This window comes from Cnephaeus nilssonii, assembly GCF_951640355.1.
Source record: "Cnephaeus nilssonii genome assembly, chromosome: 9".
In the NCBI taxonomy this organism is placed as follows: Eukaryota; Metazoa; Chordata; class Mammalia; order Chiroptera; family Vespertilionidae; genus Cnephaeus; species Cnephaeus nilssonii.
In genome coordinates this window covers 42,614,896-42,634,912 of record NC_137080.1, presented here as the reverse complement: position 1 = coordinate 42,634,912, position 20,017 = coordinate 42,614,896, and the positions used below count along the sequence as shown (strand labels likewise).

At 37.3% G+C, this 20,017-nt stretch overlaps 1 protein-coding gene across 4 annotated transcripts in view; it reads left to right on the top strand.

Moving 5' to 3' along the window:
* GRIK2 (glutamate ionotropic receptor kainate type subunit 2) overlaps positions 1 to 20,017 on the top strand; it is a gene marked incomplete at its 3' end in the record, with an annotated part of 560,517 nt that overhangs the window by 522,160 nt on the left and 18,340 nt on the right. For all 4 annotated transcript variants that reach the window (XM_079779676.1, XM_079779673.1, XM_079779674.1 and 1 more), the window contains exon 14: positions 2,802 to 3,027. In XM_079779676.1, coding sequence (XP_079635802.1) covers positions 2,802 to 3,027 — 226 coding nt within the window. The remainder of the gene's footprint in view (positions 1 to 2,801; positions 3,028 to 20,017) is intronic.

Sequence of the window (20,017 nt, the reverse complement as noted above, 5' to 3'; positions counted from 1 at the left end):
ACTTCACATAACTGATCCATTTAGATGTCCCTTAGGTGTATCTAACTTAATATATGTTCTCTTTCCTCTCTCTCTCTCTCTCTCTTTCTCCATGACCCAAGTTTAATCAAAAAGCAAGGAATTAACATAAATCTCTTCTTTATTTCCTATATTCCAATAATGACCAAGTGGTGTTATCTATTACACACACACACACACACACACACACACACACACACACACACACTTTGAATACTTACATACTTACATTTCTTTCTATTTCCCACACTACTCTCCTAATACATGTACTGTTTCTAACATAGACTGTTGCTATGTACTCCTTCTTACATCTAACTTTGCCACTGCTGATCTCCACATAGCAGCCTCAGTGGTCTCACAATGCAAATGAGATTGTATCCTAAATCTGCTTCACACCTGCTTCCGCTTCTCACTGCTCCTACGAGAAAGGCAAATATCCATGATCTCCTTGCATGTTAAATTTTTGCAACACCTGGAATCTGGACAATATCTAGAATTGTTTCCAGCATATGTCAGACATTATATCAGAGTAATTCAAGAAACATAATTTAAATAAGTGTCTTGGCCCTGTCAAAGCAAAAATTGCACCGGATAAATTTAAATAGGCATAGAAGACATTGATTGCTAATGTTTTTATAGCTGAAGCAAAGCGGATAATTTAGGCAATTTATGACCAATACAAGTAAAAATAACTTTTTGTTCACTTTCTCATTCTCTGCTTGGTTTTGGCTACCCATGTTCTGATATTGTATTATCACTCCCGCTAAAGATGTTAAATTTTAAATTTTAAATTTATGTGTGTACATTTTTTCGTCACAAAAATTTTTAGTGTTATCCTTTATTGAATTGTGTTTATCTATTTTCAGTCACAGATTTACTAAACCAAAAACTGCATCCAATTTTTTTTTACCTAAAATAATTGTAATCTGCAGGTAAACTATAATTTTTATTTTGTTTGTATTTAATCCTCACTTAATGTAAATATTAGGACAATTTTTTCTTACCTTTGAAAGGAAGTAAACTTGTTCTAACTATTATGTTACTGATTATTAGGATTACAAGTTTGGGCTTCTATTCGAGGTGTTTTAGCTGCTCTCTTTTAGAGTTTGAGCCATTGTCCTGTTAGGATGTTTCAGTTTTCTGGGAGAGCAAAGGTTTGCATTTCTTACGTCTCTTAGCCCTAATGCTATACTTGCTTTTATATAGCACTCACATACCTTTACTTTTTTCCTCCAGCAAAGTTAGGATTTCTCTTCCCCTTTTATCATTGAAACAGTGCAATAATTTTTATAAACATTGTTGTGCATATGCCTCTTTATGTTTTTATTAATTTTTAGAGAGAGGGATGAAGGGAGAGGGATAGAGAGATAGAAAAATCTATGAGAGCCCTAACTGATTTGGCTCAGTGGATAGAGCGTCGGCCTGTGGACTGAAAGATCCCAGGTTCAATTCTGGTCAAGGGCATGTACCTTGGTTGCGGGCACATCCCCAGTAGGAGGTGTGCAGAAGGCAGCTGATCAATGTTTCTCTCTCATCGATGTTTCTAACTCTCTATACCTCTCCCTTCCTCTCTATAAAAAATCAATAAAATATATTAAAAAAAAAGAAAAATCTATGAGAGAGAAACATCATATATTTGTTGCGTCCCACATGCCCCCCTTCTGGCGACCAAGCCCACAACCAGAGCATGTGCCCTTACCAGGAATCTAACCACAATCTCTTGGTTCCTGGGTCGATGCTCAACCACTCAACCACACTGGACGGGCTGTACCTGTGTTTTAGTAGAAGTCATGGTACTATCACATTTATGGCCTGGCCCATATATGATTAAAAGCATGCTTATGCTGTAAAAAGATTGCATTTATATTTATTTGAAAATCATTTGGCTGTTTTAGCTTTTTATAACAGTGCAACCAGTATGATGAGTATCTTATGTTTATAGCTTCAGTATTGTAATGTATAAGAATTAAACTATGGTAAGGGATCGACAGAAGAGCTTTCCATAAGCAGATACTAACCTTTTCCATGTTTGTGTTGTTCCAGTTCCTTCTGAATAAAACCCATTTCTTTCCCTTGGCAATGAAATCCTAGTAAAGCCCACTGGGAATTTGCAGTTGCATATAAAAACTATTCAATTTTATTGGTCCAGAAATCTTTAGTTTGTTAATGGACCTAAATGATAGAGTTTCTGTTGTCCGGAGGCAGGCTGTGTCTCAGTGGAAATGTAGTCATTCTTATTTGTAACATCCTTATTTGCAATGAATTACTCGCATATCTTTAACCCGTATCTTTGAGTATCCTTGGGGGTTGACATGACATCTGTCTTACAGTCAACCAAATTGGGAAAAATAACCTCTTGAAGTTTTACAGTGTCAATCGGTATCCAGTGTCTGTCTCTATCAAATTAATGTTACTGTAATGTGGAAAGACAAAATTATACACATGAGGCACTCATGTGAGCTATAAGCACAAAAGACCCTCCTTATTAATCTTGTTTATTTTCCTTTTTATTACCTTCTGTGATTTTCAACTTGTGCATTTTAGTGCATTGGGACACAGTTGAAATATTTGTTAAATAAATCTGTACTATTCCTGGAAATATATGAGGAATTGCTATGAGAAAAATTTTATACAGATTTTGATTTTCTGTTTAGATGTTACTATTATTAATAATACAATTAAAGGTAGTATGAGTAAAGTAAATATAGTCAGTCCATCTTAATATTGTAGGATCACACGGAAACTAAGGATTGTCTTTCTTATGTGTTTTATTTTCCCCCCAGAAATCAAAAATCTCCACGTATGACAAAATGTGGGCCTTTATGAGTAGCAGGAGGCAGTCAGTGCTCGTCAAAAGTAATGAAGAAGGAATCCAGCGAGTCCTCACCTCTGATTATGCTTTCCTAATGGAGTCAACAACCATCGAATTTGTTACCCAGCGGAACTGCAACCTGACACAGATTGGTGGCCTTATAGACTCCAAAGGTTATGGCGTTGGCACCCCCATGGGTATGTTTTATGTCAGCCACTTGTTCTTTGCTCATTAATCTTAGTTGCTGTGAGAAGGGGATAAAAATGGTGCCTCCATAGACCATTATGAGTTTTGTTTTTTATGAATGCATCTTGCTATATTCTGTTACTGTGGAAAATCAGGGAAGCAATTTAGACATCTGCTTCTAAATGGATAAGTAACAAAAGAAAATTTTATTTCTACCAAAATGATCAGTAGGCATTTTTTACTGAATCAATGTTGAAAAATCCTCCAGCATCCCCCTAAAAGTCCTTTTCAATCTGACATTTAAAAAAAATGTTTTACAGATAAAATGAAGCTTTCGCAACTGTGTTTTTTTTTCAAATTTGTGGCTTATGTGTGTTGTATTTGAGTTAGAAAGTTAATGAAAAGAATGAGCAACAAATAGTTTAGTTGAATATTTATTTTTAAAGAGAAGATACATATAGTAAATTATTCCTGTAACATAGCTAGAATATTTGACAAGCAGGATTCATTATTTTTAATATCCCCTTTCTTCCATCTGACAAAATTATTTTTAATAATAATTATGAAATAAAATAAAATAAATTGCCAGAAAAGACAAAAACTAAAATTTTGTTTCATTGAACTTCATATCCATATATATATATATATATATATATATATATATATATATATATAGAGAGAGAGAGAGAGAGAGAGAGAGAGAGAGAGAGAGGGAAAAGTATGTTTACAGTTATAAATACACAAAACAGAGTTTATTCTTGTATTATAATTTATTAGTTATTGTATTATTTTCTATATAACAGGGCCTGCAGTCTTTGGGACATAAGTTATTATTTGTTGAACAAATGAATTCTACATCAATACATATGATGGAATAGCAAGATTTATAAACAGAAAAAAATAACTTTTAGAGCTAGCCATCTTATATTATTAAGTATGATGACCTCATTAAACTAAGTTGAGTAATGCAGGGTAGTGAGAATTGAGTAAGATTTGGGGAGGATGTAAAAGAACATTGAAGTATAGTACATATATTTTTCAGGAATAGTTACATAATAGAACTCATAATTTCCAAATTTCTAAAATAAGTAAATTTGACCTATACTTAATATAAAACTTTAAACTGGAGATTTTTTTTATTTGCTTATTTGTTTTATAAATACAATGTACCAGTGTACTATCTTGCTTTGAGGAAATGTTTGGTAAAGATAAATCAAAATAGTATATTATAAAAATCTCAAAAAACAACTGGGATATTTCAGATATGAGAACTATTTTAAAAAGAAAGATAATAGTTGAATTAGTTGTAAGGAAGCTCTTTGTTATAGTTTATTGCAACCATATATAGACAAACTTTGATCTCTCCTTGCCCTTGGCCCTGTTTAGTAAAAGTTATTGACTTAGCAAGAAAACATAAAATAATTTAAAATAATACATATAAAGTTTATTTTAATGTAACTTTAAATTGAGGAAAATACTGGGGACAGCACTTGGAATTTCTATTTCCTCTATTAAATTTACAGATATGATGAGAACAAGACAAACTATAAGCCTTAGGATGTAGATTTTTTTCCTTTTATCTGTTCAACTTGTCTAATAGATCAATTATTTACTTCTGAAGAAAGCTGAGTTATTTTGGAAAATATTTATTGATATTAGCAAGGTCACTTTCATGAGAAACTTATAAAAATCAAGTTGGATTATATATCTGAGTGGAATTATTTTTTTTGTAGTTTGTAGATTAGTGTGATATAATAGTGTAATATATTGGTGTTTTGATTAAAATTATTTTTAAAAATTAGGCAATAGCACATGATAAATTTCTAACTTTTATAAGGACCTTGTTGTAATTTTAATGTAAATTTATCAGCACATACAAATAAAAATTTAAAAGGTCTGAATAACATTGTGACTTAGCAAATATGTAGATGAGGAATAATATTATAGAGCATTCTTCTTTATTCATTGCCAAATAATGTTGACTTTAAATTTTTTTAATGTCACATTATTACTAAAAAGTTATTTAATGAATTTAACATATATTTTGTTTTTAGATTAAATTAGATAAAATTGAACACTATAATATAATTTTAAAGGAATGAATATTCAAATCACTCTCCTGTAGGTATCACAATATACTTTTTATTTCTCTAGTTCAGATAACATTTCTTCTCTTTGACCTGATAGCATTAAGTTCTTAATGTCAGTGAACTACACTTCATTCATTCATAATATGACATAAATCTAAAATTATTTTGGGTTCTGGCTCAGTTGGTTGGAGCATCATCCTGTACACCAGAATTTCATGGGTTCAATTCTGGTCAGGTCAGGTACCTAGGTTGCAGATTCATTCCCAGTCGGGGAGCATATAGGAGGCAACCAATTAATTTCTCTCTCTCTCTCTCTCTCTCTCTCTCTCTCTCTCTCTCTCTCTCTCTCCTCCCTCTCTCTCTCTCCTTCTTCCCTTTCTGAAAAATCAATAAATTATTTTAAAAATTAATTAACATAAAATAAAATTATTTTAACTCAATACATTATGAGTGAATGGTAACTCATATAACTTCATCAAAGAATTTTATTTGGGGGAATAAAATTTCACATTTTATTCCCCCAAATACATTACTTCTGAGAAAAAGATGTTAGGCACTAATTTATTATTTGCTATGTCATACCACTGATAGAAATATGGCTTCATGAGTTATTTATATTTATTTAGTCACTAATAAACACAATGACATGCAATTCTAGTACTTGAGTGAGATTCTGATTTACCAAAACTTTCAACTAACATCATAGCCTGCATTTCTCAGCTAGTTAATTAGTATTTATCTTTTATGTCATCATTGTTCAAGTATACTGGAGATTATTTGTAATATGTTATATTTATTTAGTTTTAAATTTTTGTTAATTATAAGGAAAAAAATAAACAAAATAAAATGCATTTAGTTGAGAGCAAATTTTTATTGGAGGATCTCAATCATTTGCTGCAAGAGTTAATGAGATAAATATATTCAAAGGGTAATATGGTAATATGGGACCAATCTCTGGAAATTTAGATCATTACCAGAAATTCCCCAAGAGTTTGTGCTTATATCTGCAGGAGCCATAATCCATAATGAAATTTTTAGCTATACTAATATTATAAATGTGATCAAAGAGAGGAACTCCCTTTGTTTATAGAATAGCTCAGATTTTCAAATGTCATAGGGGCACATGTAGTTAAGCACAGGAGGTTAAAATATAAAATACTATGTCTTTTGGTGTGGGAAATCATAAATATTTCAAAAATTATACATATATTTTCTCCTAAAAGTCCATGCTTCTTCTTAGCATGCTAAGCCTCCTCCTGTGTGATTCACCTTTAGAAGCCCACCATCACCATTCATCACTCTGAGTGTGATGATGACTGACCAGTGTGTAGTGAAATTGCTGAATGACTCAGATATAAGCTATTTAATTAGGGAGCTCTCTATACACAAAAATACCTTAGCAGAGCTATCAACAATAATGTGAAGATAAACGCTAAATAAGCATAAGCTGCTTTAATTAAGCTTGGCTGACATTAAATCTCTTTCATAATTTTCCTGACTACAGCAATGTTGTTTTAATGTGGTATCTACTGAAGGTTGAGTTTTGAAGTTGTAGGTGTTCTTACTCATAATACATTATTTGAACTTCCTATTTCATTCAAAAGAATTAAGAAAGCCCAGGCCTGGTGGTTCCGTTGGTTAGCACATAGTCCCCTACACGAAAAGGTTACAGATTGGATTTTCCCAGTTGGGCGTGTATGGGAGGCAGCTGATAGATGTTTCAATCTCTCTTTCTCTCTCTCTCTCTTTGTCTCTCTTCCTCTCCCCCCTCCCCTTTAAATCAATAAAAACATATCCTCGAGTGAGGATTTAAAAATAATTAAGAAAACAACAACAACAAAACACTGGATGGGGTAAAGCCAAAAACAGAAAATCACAGCAGTTTTCATTAAGGGCTATTTAAAATGTGTGCACAGTTGCAATCTTGCCTCTTAATTCACTGTAGGTGATAATCTCCTTACCCAAACAGGGAGCATTTCTACTTTAATAGCATTTTCGACTATATTGCCTCCCTTCTGACTGCTCATACTAAAAGCCTTTTTGGCTTCTCTCTTTCGAATGTTGAGTGCATATTGCACTTTGAGGACTAGGCAGACTCAGCAGTCCATGAGCTGGTAGGAAAGCAGTAGTATAGAAAAAAATCCATTAGGGCCAGTTTGTGTTATTTTGCTTTGCTGTGTTCACTTTGGTAGAAATATTGTAAAGCAACTGAAGGGTCTCATTAAAACTATTTTACTTTAACAATAAGCTAGCAGCACCCTTCATTCTTTTTTAGTTCCTCACAACTTTAATAACATAAGTGAATTATGTGTCAGCAGAGAAGGGGATTGAGAAAATTGTATTCATGTTTCTCCATATTGTCAATGATGCTAAAGTTTTCTGTGATCGCATTTGTTCGCATTTTATTTGTGGGGTTAAATTAATAGGATGTTTCAAACAGTTGGTAAGTATTTCAGTAAACAAAATCCAAAGTGGCAATGTAAACATGAATGTAGTAAATTGAATATATTTATAATGCCTTTAAATGATAAGGTTGAATTTCAAAGACAATGTATCACATACAAAATTGTTATATATACTTTATTTCTATCATATTTACTGTCTATATCATAAAAGGCCTGTGGTCATGGGCATCACGACCAAACAACCGGTCACCAGGAGGTGCATGGAGCACCTCTTGCAGGCTGGGACTTATGGCGAGGCGGGGCCCACGTGGCCTGTGGCGGGAGGCACGGCGCGTGGGGGAAGGGCACCAGCTGGGAGCATCACAGGGCACAGGCAGCGTCCATGGAGCATGTGAGGCATGGCAGAGCAGCGGACATGGCCCTGATGGCAGGCTAGGCCTCGGGGGCCCTACACGTGCACTATTTAATTGTGTGCTGGGCCTCTAGTTTAATTATAAATAGGAAGGTACATTCTTATTTCATAATTAGATTTTAATGTTACCTTTATAAACTGTTTTCTAACATTTTATATTAAGAAATACAGAATAGATCCTCAAGTAGCTTTCATCTCATTATAATGCCCTTACACATAATCAACCTAAAGTAAAGAAAACAAAAAAAGCCACAATAGGTTATATCATTGACTCTATGGTAGAAGTATACCACTCTGACACAGAAACAATTTGAAATGTTTGTTTCTTCACTTTTATTTTCTAATGTTAAATGCGTAAGATCTCACTGATTCTTTTTTCTCATTATTTGATGAAGTAAAAGATGTAGAAATAGTACTAGGGGAGTCATGACCCTAATGGATTTTTTTCCTAGACTGCCGCTTTCCTACCAGCTCATGTTGTTTGTTTAAAGCATATGCCCGTGTTTATAACAATAGAAATCAGCATGAGAAGCATGTTTTCCTCGTTTTGCTCACCATCCATTTCTAGAATTCCCAATTCATCATATAATAAGTACTGTAATACTCATCATTATAGATGCATAAAATTGCCAGCCTTCAGTTCTCCAGCTTTACTGAAGTGAATGAATGCATTTATCTTCATTAGTTGGACATAATGCACAAAAATTGATGCAAATTATTCATTTTTTCTGCAGGTCAAACCTTCCATTAAAATGAATTCTATTTTTTCATTGCACAAGTAGCACACTTTTAATGTTGGTGATGTGATTTTGAAGGCTAAATAGATATCTAATAATTCTCAGAGCCTGAATTAAACAACAAAAAAGTCAAATTACACCTGTAGAAGCTGTACATTCCTCCCATAGTTGTTAAAGTCTACATTTCAAGTCACGGAAAACAGATGAGCCTCAGTAAGCTATGCCTGCTCAACAGACATCATGAATCATGAACTGACTTTGTATGTTAGAATCTAGAAAGCTTCCAGTGGGAATTTGATGAATTGTGAGCATCAGTGTGAGCAGCTTTCATTAATATTGTAAATGCTGACCAAATGGTATGTAAATAATGCATAGAGATAATTTTCATGAAAACAGTTCAGATAGATTTTATATGCAAACATTCAATTAATGAATTTATTTAGTAAGCATCTTATGTTGATTAGTCCAAGGTCATGGGTTCAAATTCTATTATAGATGAGCTAGCCAGATTGACTATGTCAGACTGTCATCCTTTAGTTAGCAGGACTAAGTAAGATCAAAAAGTAACACTTGTTAGAAAAAATGAGTCAAAGCATAGAGTTAAATTTTGTAATTACTAAATTACAAAGACAAATGCCTTGCATCTGCTGGCACTTATGTGAAAGGAATTTTCTCATATACGCTGTGGCCTTTGCAGTCAGATGACTTATGTGTAAACTAGAGGCCCGGTGCATGAAATACGTGCACGGGTAGGGTCCGTAAGCCTGGCCAGTGATCAGGGCCAATTGGGCCTTCCTTCCCCCGGCTGCCAGCTGCCGGCCAGGGCCTTCCTTCATTCTGCACCACAACCTGGTGGTCAGGGCACGTCATAGCAAGCAGTCGAACTCCCGAGGGGACAATTTGCATATTAGCCTTTTATTATATAGGATACAACTTCTATCTCTATATCCCAGGTGTTCTGGGTACAGTTACTGATCCTTCCTTAGATTCAGAGTCTTCATCTGTAAATTGGTAGAATTATGCCTATATAATTTGAATGTGATAAGAAATAAACATATTATAGTATTTGGATCAGAACATATGTGTCACAAAGAATTCCGAAAGACTACCTTGAAGAACTGTTTTATTTTTATTTTTTAAATATATTTTTATTGATTTTAGAGAGGAAGAGAGAGGGAGAGAGAAAGAGAGATACATCAATGGTGAGAGAGAATCATTGATTGGCTGCCTCCTGCAAGCTCACTACTGGGGATGGAGCCCACAACACAGGTATGTGCCCTTGACCAGAATGGGACCCAGGACACCTCAGTCTGCAGGCTGACATTCTAACCACTGAGCCAAACCAGCTAGGGCCTAAAGAAATGTTTCGTAATAATTGAAAGGATGTATTTGTGGTTTTAAGTTATTTGTATCATACTCTTTTTGCTTTCTATTTTTATATATTCAGAAATATTGAATATATTGTAGATAAAGTGGACTGTTAATATCACCCATTCCTAACCAGTTAGAAGTCTTTTCCTTTGGAACCTAACTAGGGTTTTACCATCAGCCAATAGACATATTGTAGTTAGTTAACCATAATTTAGGGGGAAGTGATTATCTACTTTACAAACATAAGACAAGTCCTATTGTAGGTCATTATCTAAATAAGTAAAGTGAAGTTTTTCCTTTTTTAAAAGTTTCCTGAATGTTTACTAAACAGAGTCTAAGAGGTATTCATAGAAGGTTATCTCTGGAGACATAAACGCTTCCTTTGTATTTGGTCAATCTGTAAGAAACTTTATCACTCTTCAACCTGCTTAGCTCTGTAAAATAATGAATACAAAATATTGGTACACATCATTCGCTTTCTTGAGAGACAATGTGGAAAAACAAATATAACACAAAACAGGGGAAGTACAACATAAACAAGTGCCCTGTTATATAATACAGGGTCGCAGATTGGTAGAGTTCATTGAGGACCAAAGCCGTCAGACCAACTTTTAAAAAAGCACTTGATCATCCAATTTTTCTAATTCATTTATTAAAGTTTAATATTGGATTTGAAATGAAAATAGTATAGTTAGAAAAGTATTCCTGACATTCCATGCTTACTACTAGTCAAATGATTACTCTGCAAATGAAAAATTGTAATAAAGGAAGGGTTTCCAGGATAAAACTAATTCTATTTTCATGCTTAGCATCTGAGAATATCCAGGGGAAAAATGTGACTACAAATCTACTTCACCAGCCACTTTTAACTAATACATATGGAATAGGTCAAAACCAGCGAACAAAGTTTACTTTTTCATTATATGCTGATAACATTCACGCTTCCTATTCTATTTTTCATGTGAGCTAAGGGATATTCAGAATATGAATAAAAGGCAACTGGATAAAACACTATAATTTGATTATTTTTATTGATACATTTGCATGCCTCATATAAGCATCTCCCTTTGTGATCTTAAATACTTGAATATTCTCCTGAGAATTGTGCAACTAGACCTTTCATTAGAATGTATTTACATTACTTTTCCATGAGGTCATAAAGACATTGCATTTTGAGGTCTACGACAGAGGAAAAAACACAACCTCTATCTAATTTAAGCCAGTTTTTTATTTTGAATATAGTTACTTAAGTTTAAAATTTACTATCTCTACAATGTCCTTAGTGGTACATGACTTGATATCTATACCTATATCTATATCTATATCTATATTTATATCTATATCTATATCTATATCTATATCTATATCTATATCTATACCTATACCTATACCTATACCTATCTATATATATGTATATACTAGAGGCCCAGTGCATGAAATTCGTGCATTGGTGGGGGTATCCCTCATCCAGCCTGCACCCTCTCCAATCTGGGACCCTGAGGGGGATGTCCGACTGCCCGTTTAGGCCCGATCCCTCTCACAATCTGGGACTGCTGGCTCACAATCCTGCCTGCCTGCCTGCCTGATTGCCCCTAACTGCTTCTGTCTGCTAGCCTGATCACCACCTAACCACTCCCCTGCCAGCCTCATCGCTCCCAACTGTCCACCCCTGCTGGCTCAGTCACCCCCAACTGCCATCCCCTGCCATCCTGGTTGCCCCTAACTGCCCTCTCCTTCTTGCCCAATCACCCCCAAATGCCCTCCCCTGCTGGCCTGGTCACCCCCAACTGCCCTCCCCTGCAGGCATGGTTGCCCCTAACTGCCCTCCCCTGCCAGCCTGGTTGCCCCTAACTGCCCTCCCCTGCTGGCCTGGTCGCTCCTAACTGCCCTCCCTTCCCTGCAGGCCTGGTTCCCCCCAACTGCCCTCCCCTGCTGTCCTGGTCACCCTTAATTGCCCTCCCCTGCTGGCCTGGTTGCCCTTAACTGCCCTCCCCTGCAGGCCTGGTTGCCCTTAACTGCCCTCCCCTGCAGGCCTGGTCACCCCCAACTGCCCTCCCTTCCATGCAGGCCTGGTCCCCCCCAACTTCCCTCCCTCCCCTGCAGGCCTGATCGCCCACAACTGCCCTCCCCTGCCGGCCATCTTGTGGTGGCCATCTTGTGACCACATGGGGGTGGCCATCTTGTGTGAGGTCATGATGGTCAATTTGCATATTACCTCTTTATTGTATAGGATATCTGCTCCCTAAAACTATATAGTACCCACTTTGTAGAGTGTTTTATTTTTTTTGTTTTTGTTTTTTACCTCTTTTCTCTCATTTCCACATTTATGGTGGCATTTATATTTAATTTTATTTCACTATGAGTCTAATATCTTATACCTAATTCTATTCTTTATATCTAGAAAAAATGAAAGAGGTGGGTTAGGGATGCTCTCATTATTATTTTCCTTGCCTGTATAGAACTTCCTAAAACAGGAATCCATATATAGAGAAAAAAACAAGGGGTGTGGGGGAGGACACAAAAGGTGGCCAAGGAGAAAAAAGAATTATTGTCCCTACCATTATTTTTAAAGTAATGCAAGCTTTTTTGTGTATCTACTCATAAGACTAAGATAATTCATTCTGTTAGATGGTTTCTATAATATTGTGTTCTTTATTATTACAACGGTCCTCATATTTGCAAAAAGTTGTTCAATTTTTGTTGTTGCAATGAAAACTAGAAAGGTAGGGCTCGTGTTACAACATTCACCATTATATGCCTAGCATCTAACATCTGTGCTAAGTAATATTTGTGCATGTAATAATTAGTAATAAAAAACAACACGATTCAGACATGATCCATGCCCTCATGACCCTCAAATCAGCATCTAGTAGGGAAAGAGATATAGAAAAACATTGGAATATGATTAACCAAATGCTGTACTAGAGTATTGACAATGTGATATGGCACCAAAGAAGTGGGATTCTGTATGTCTCTGTGACAGTCAAGGATAAATATGCAAAGTAGCAGAAGTTTACCTGGAGGAAGAGAAGTTCAACCAGAACATTGGAGGAAGTACGAAAGCAGAGCTGTTTAGGCAATGGAAAATACAACTAATTTGTATTGCTGTCAGGTTAGGTAAATAAGAGGAAAAGCATAAAATCAGAGAACAACCCTCTGATAGGTTGAAGAAATGAATTGCTTGACATATGTAGGAATTAGTTTTTTATTCTATAGCTTTAGGGCATCACTGAAAATTTTTAAGCAAAGAAATGATGTTCATAGATTTCCAATGTGGAAAGATTTCTAGGATCATTGAGATTGGATCACTTTTATCTGTCTGTCATTTACCATTCTGTAATTAAAATGTTATGAGTTGATAAGTTGTTTTCAAAATAAGACTACTCTTGTTTTACTCTTAGGATTGTCACTCATGAATTTTTTAGACTGTCAAATTGAGGGTTTTCGATGAGTGCCTTCAAAAGAAAATACAAGGAGTTATGACTACAACTCCACACTAGTTTAGTTATTGTCTAACAGGGAGTCAGAAATGGGCCTCGGGAAGTGATTAGTTGCTACACATATTAAATGCTTCTTGAAATAAATATAATTATCAGATAAAGATGAAATAAAGATCTAGATATGGTTTGGATTCATAAGAAATGACTGAAGATAAAATTGCAAATATGCATAACCAATTATTTAGAACTTAAAAATATCTTATTTTATGCATGTATTCATTCAACAAATATTGTCCTACTGTGTGACAGGTGTTATACTAAGAAAGAAGATACAGCCCCTGCCTTTATGGAATTTGCATTCTATTAGGGCAGAGGTCAGCAAACTGTGGCTCGTGAACCACATGCGGCTCTTTGGCCCCTTGAGTGTGGCTCTTCCACAAAATACCATGTGCAGGTGCACACGTACAGTGCGAATGAAACTTCATGTCCCATGCGTAGAAGTCGGTGTTCGGCTCTCAAAAGAAATTTCAATCATACTGTTGATATTTGGGTCTGTTGACCAATGAGTTTGCCGACCACTGTATTAGGGTAATGAGCATTAATCAAGTAATTACAGAAATTATTTTTTAGTTACTTATTAAGTTATCTGGAGGAATAGAGCAATGATGCTATGTCATTGTATAACAGCATTATTGACTGAATAAAACATAAAACTGGAAATATAGAGAAATAAAATTGAATTTGAAATGTAAATATAAATTTTTTTTTAGTACTTCCTAAAAACAAATATGGGAGAGAAAGTGCCCTGAGAGCTAATAAAACCCATCTTCTGCAGTGGAAAAGGCTCCAAGAAAATGTAGTCTGGCTCCAACTTTATTAGAAGATTGTATCATGAAAAGGATGGTAAAAAAAGATAAAGCTCTAAAAGCATCCAAATATGCTATGCATCTAGGGCACCCAGAACTCATCACAAAATAAAAAACCAGGGAGCCATTTTATAAAATGTAATATTGCCAGAACATTGTAGTAATGGAATAGAATAATGTAATTCTATCTAATAAAGAGGGGATATACAGATTGACTGTCGTGCCATCACAAAGACGGTGGCGCCCACAGTGGAGGCCAAGTTCCTCTAACAAGCCTTAACAAGCAATCACCAGGGACCTGAGGCTGCGTGGCGCTGGGCCAGGGCAGGGGACCTGAAGTTGTGCCCCCCGTCCAGTGGGGCTTCACAGGGGACCTGAGACTGTGCTCCCTGCCCCGGCGCTGGGCTGGGGGACCTCAGGCCACACACCCCGCCCAGCAGGGCTTGATGGGGGACCGCAGGCCGCATCCCCTGCCTGGCAGGGCTTGACAAGGGACCTCAAAGCGTGCTTCCCACCCCAGCCCAGGCTCCCCACCCCAGCCCAGGGACTTCAGGCCATGCCCCCCACCCCGGTCCTGGGCTGGGGGACCTAAGGTCGTGCCCCCGCCATGGCACCAGGCCAGGGGACCTGAGGCTGTGCCCCCCACCCAGCGGGACTTGATGGGGGACCTGAGGCTGCACCCCCCACCTGGTGGGGCTTCACGGGGGTGGGGCCGGCTGGGTCTGGATCTCACCCAATGGGGGTGGGGCCAGAAGGGTCTGGGTCTCGTGTGATTTCAAGGCACGCACTGGAGGGCAGGGACTTGACTCTGGGTCCTGCAGTGCGCTCCAGACTCTGACAGGAGGAAGATTTTCATATATATTTTACTAATTTTCTTTCATCTCTGATATTTCTATTATAGAGAAAGGGCAAATAGCAATATTAAAATATTTCCTCTAATTCCCTTTTAATGTGCATGAATTTCATGTACTGGGCCACTAGTATTACATAATAATATAACAATGTAAGAATTGAAGATGATGGTTCCAGTAGACATACTCAGGTCTTTTGGGCTACTAGATCTTTTACATATGAAGGCACTGACCAAAGGAAATCACTGACTGTTGATATAAATACAAATAATTTATAAATGTATTTGACCATCTAACCTATTATAGATGGTCAATACTAGACATGTCAACTAAATCTGCTTATGGAATCTTTTTATTTTATTCAATTTAATAACACGAGAAAATGTCCAATATCAGAAGTTCTACCTTGACATATTTTGGCTATATCATAATTAATATATTATACTTTATTCAATATCTCATTCAAAAAGCATTTATTGAATGATTAATGTGTGATAGGCAACATGTTAGATACTGGATGAAATAATGTGAATAATGGATGATTGATTACCTATAACTGACATGTAGCCTAGTTTTAAGGGCTTCAAGTTTTAGGTAAATGTTTTAGAAACATTTATTAGACTCAATTTTTTGAGAGAAGATAAATAATTAAGAAATTATTAAAGTTCTTGAGGCCAGTCTTTGGGATACTATATCCTTAGTGAACATGGTATAGTCTCGTACCCACAAGACATGTAAATTACCATATTTGAGAAAGTTCACAATATCTTGAAGTATGAGGAACTAGAAGAAACCTAAAATTATGAGTAGTCTCTTTCATAGAAATATCTTCCCAGGCCCAAAGAGAGCAACTAATTCTGTCATACACAGAATGTGCTATCATTACGATGATATCAATAACTATCCCAGTGGTCAGCAAACTCATTAGTCAACAGAGCCAAATATCAACAGTACAACGATTGAAATTTCTTTTGAGAGCCAAATTTTTTCAACTTAAACTTCTTCTAATGCCACTTCTTCAAAATAGACTCACCCAGGTCATGGTATTTTGTGGAAGAGCCACACTCAAGGGGCCAAAGAGATGCATGTGGCTCGCGACCCGCAGTTTGCCAACCATGGAACTATCCTAATATATAAAAACCCAGGGTCCGTAATATCCAAAATGACCAAAGGCTCGACTGACCGGAAGTCAGTGCTGGGTTGCTGTGGTGACCCAGTACTGACTGCCACTGCTGCGGGCACCCCGACCCAGCACTGACTGCCGAGGGGGCTGCAGATCAGGCCCAAAGAGAGGCCTGGAGAGAGAAGCAGGGTCTGATTCATAGCCTCCGTGGCAGCTGTTGATCAGCACTTGCTTCTCTCTTTTTCTCCGGGCCTGACCAGCAGTGGCGCCTCTCTTTCTCTTGGGCCTCCGCTGTGACTGCTGACCAGCCCTGCCTCTCTGATCAGACTGGCATAGAAACCGACCAGTCAGAACCAAATCTGGGTGAAGTGTGAGGAGCCAATGGCTGCCTAGGAGGCAGAGATTTTGATACTGACTGGCATAGAAACTGACGAATCAGAACCAAATCTAGGTGAAGTGCAAAGGCAGAACCTAAGGTGGGGGATGAGGAGGGGTTTTAAGGGCAACAGCTGTTTGGAGTAAGGTATAAGAAAGCAGTTCAATTTTTTAATGACCGGGTTTGGCAGTATAGGGCATATGGCTGGCTATCAGTCCAGATATAGGGATTATGTATTTTTGTCTGCCAAGAGCATCTCCTCCTGATTAAAAAGGCTTTTCCCCCCTGATTTAAGCAATCCTATCCTATTAGGGGGGGAAAAGCCTTTTTAATCAGGAGGAGATGCTCTTGGCAGACAAAAATACATAGTATATATACTACTTAAAGGGTAATATGCTAATTAGACTGGGTCAACTGCCATATTCCAGATGTCCAACTTCCTTCTGGACAAAGCATGGTGGTGGGAGCTGAGGCAGAGGACATTAAGGGCAATCAGGCTGGCAGGGGAGGGCAGTTTGGGGCGATATCTGGCTGGCAGGGGAGGGCAGTTGGGGGTTAGATCAGGCCAGCAAGGGAGGGCAGTTAGGGTGATCAGGCAGGCAAGCAGGGGAGGGCATTTAGGGGCGATCAGGCAGGCAGGAAGGTGAGAGGTTAGGAGCCAGTGGTCCCAGATTGCGAGACCTGTGGGATCGGGCCTAAACCGGCAGTCAGACATCCCCCAAGGGGTCCCCTATTGGAGAGGGTGCAGGCTGGGCTGAGTGGAACCCGCCCCCCCCCCCCCATGCATGACTTTGGTGCACCGGGTCACTAATGAAATATAAAACAAAGAAAACTAAAGTTCTTTAGAAGGTATACTGAGAGGATTATGAAAAACAGCAATACTTACATAAAATTTTAACAATATATTTAAAGGATGTGGGTGCTATTAGAAGGCACAAAGGGTTGTGCATTTTAAAAAAATTTTTAATTGGTTTTAGCAATTTTGGTATACAAATATATTTAAGTAACTTTTATAACTCTTTAAAAGAGACTTCAAAGCCAGGCGTGATGACCTGTTTTAAGGCAATCAGTGTGATGTGAATTCTTATGAGCTGATGTTTCATGAAGCATATGGAGCTACAGAGGATGAAGAACATATAAAATTTTAACTTAATGATCTTTAATAATGTGTAAATTCAAAGTCAGGGTGGAAGATGTCTAGGCATGGATCAGCAGGAAGATCTAAAAAGGAACTATTTTTCCCCCCCCGAGAGAACTGATGTGGTAACAGTAGTAATTATCGTTATTGAAGGCAGTGCTTTTCAAATCAAGGTTAAAATCAAGTAATTGATGGAAACTTTAATATACGCAAAGGAAACAATTATTCCCCTAAAAATAAATTTAAGCATTTTAAACAAGTTTTCTTCTTCTTTTTCTTTTTTTCCTTTTATTCCTTTAATGGAGATTTGTAAGTCTTTATTTTGGTAGTGTATAATGTGAATTTTCAAGAGATGTATTTGTTATGGAGTATTCTTCAAGCTTTATGACCAAGGAATCCTTTAAAAATGAGACACAGATGTACATTTCCCATAAAGAGAAGAGTGTGGGGAAAACCCAGTTTTAGAAACACTGGTATAATGGGTTTTAGAAAAATATATTTATAGAAAGCAAGAATGATTTTGTTTCTTATCTTTGCAATTGATTAAAGCATGCAGAAGCCTGATTTTAAAGAAATTTTTGACAGGATGGATGGGAGATTGCCAGTATATGTGATTTTAGCATAATTCACTAAAGAATGATAAGTATTAGACCACTTGCTGTGCAACCTTTAAAGAAAAGCTTTTAATCAATCAATAAGCGTTCCCAAGAATTAAATGTAATGCTGACCTCATTTACTTCGTAATTTCTGTATTATCTAGATGTATGGAAATAGGACAAAAATGTTGGTATATACTTAAAATTGTCAGTTTGTAAAGAGTATGAAAAAGATAATCAAATAAGCATATCAATGTATTGTGTTTAGTAGACTTAGTCTTAGAACTAAGAATGCATAATAGCCCTAGCTGGTTTCGCTCAGTGGATAGGGCGTTGGCATGTGGACTGAAGGGCTTTGGGTTCAATTCTGGTCAAGGTCACATGCCCAGGTTTCGGGCAGAATCCCCAATGGGGGGCGTGCAGGATGCAGCTGATCAGTGATTCTCTCTCATCATTGATGTTTCAGTCTCTCCGTTCCCTTCCTCTCTAAAATCAATAAAAGTATATATATACTAGTAGCCCATTTGCAGGAAGAATCCTGCAAGCGGCCACTGCCACTGCGTGCGCTGCCGCTGCCGCCGCCATTGCGGCCGCAGTGCCTGCACCCGAGCGCCGCTGCCGCCCACCCCGCTCCGCCCCGCTCCGCCCTGCCCGGGCTTTCCCTCTGGCAGCCACCTTGCTTTCCGCTTTTCCTCCCTCTTCGTTCTAAGTTGTCTTCAGTCTTCACTCCTCCCTCCCTCAGCATATGCAAATTAGTCGCCATCTTAGCTGGGGTAATTTGCATACTCGCCCTGATTGGCTGGTGGGAGTGGCTTGGGCATAGCGAAGGTGCAGTCAATTTGCATATTTGTCTATTATTAGGTAGGATATATATATGTATGTGTGTGTGTGTGTGTGTGTGTGTGTGTGTGTGTGTGTGTGTATGTATATGATAATTTATTTTAAAAAGAATGCGTAATAACATGGGCCTTCTAGTCCACAAGTAAACACTTTAGAATGGTAGAAATGAAGGGGAGGAAGGGTGAGGGGGATAGGAGAGGAGAGATGGAAGGGAGGGGGAAAAGAAAGCTCTGAAATATTTGGTGAGATATGTATTAATTGTGTATAATAATAACAGTTTATTTTTCTAAGGAATCCTTTAAAAATGAAACCAAGTTTTATTCCTAACTGCCTCTATGCCACCTTAGAGTTCTCATTTTGAACCCCAGGTTATATGCATCTGACATCTCAAGGGGCTTCACTATGCAGTAATCATATGAAGGTGTCTTCTCTCTCTCTCTCTCTCTCTCTCTCTCCATCCCTCCCCCCCCCCCCCCTTTGTTGTAAATTAGGACCTTTTTTATTTGGTAAATGGGATCTTTTGCCAACTTGTAAAAAGGCCATTTTAAAACCATAATAGTTCCTTACTGTCAATATAAACCATATGTTTAAATAACCAAATAAAGTCTCATTGCATTTGAGACAATAAAATAACCAAAATTAAGAGATTGCATAGTGAAAAATTGAAGGGCAGGATTTAGCTGTGAGGGGTGTTTGGCTTATCTTGTATGATGTTTTTTTTTAAAAAAATGATTTATTCATCAACACTGAATGAGA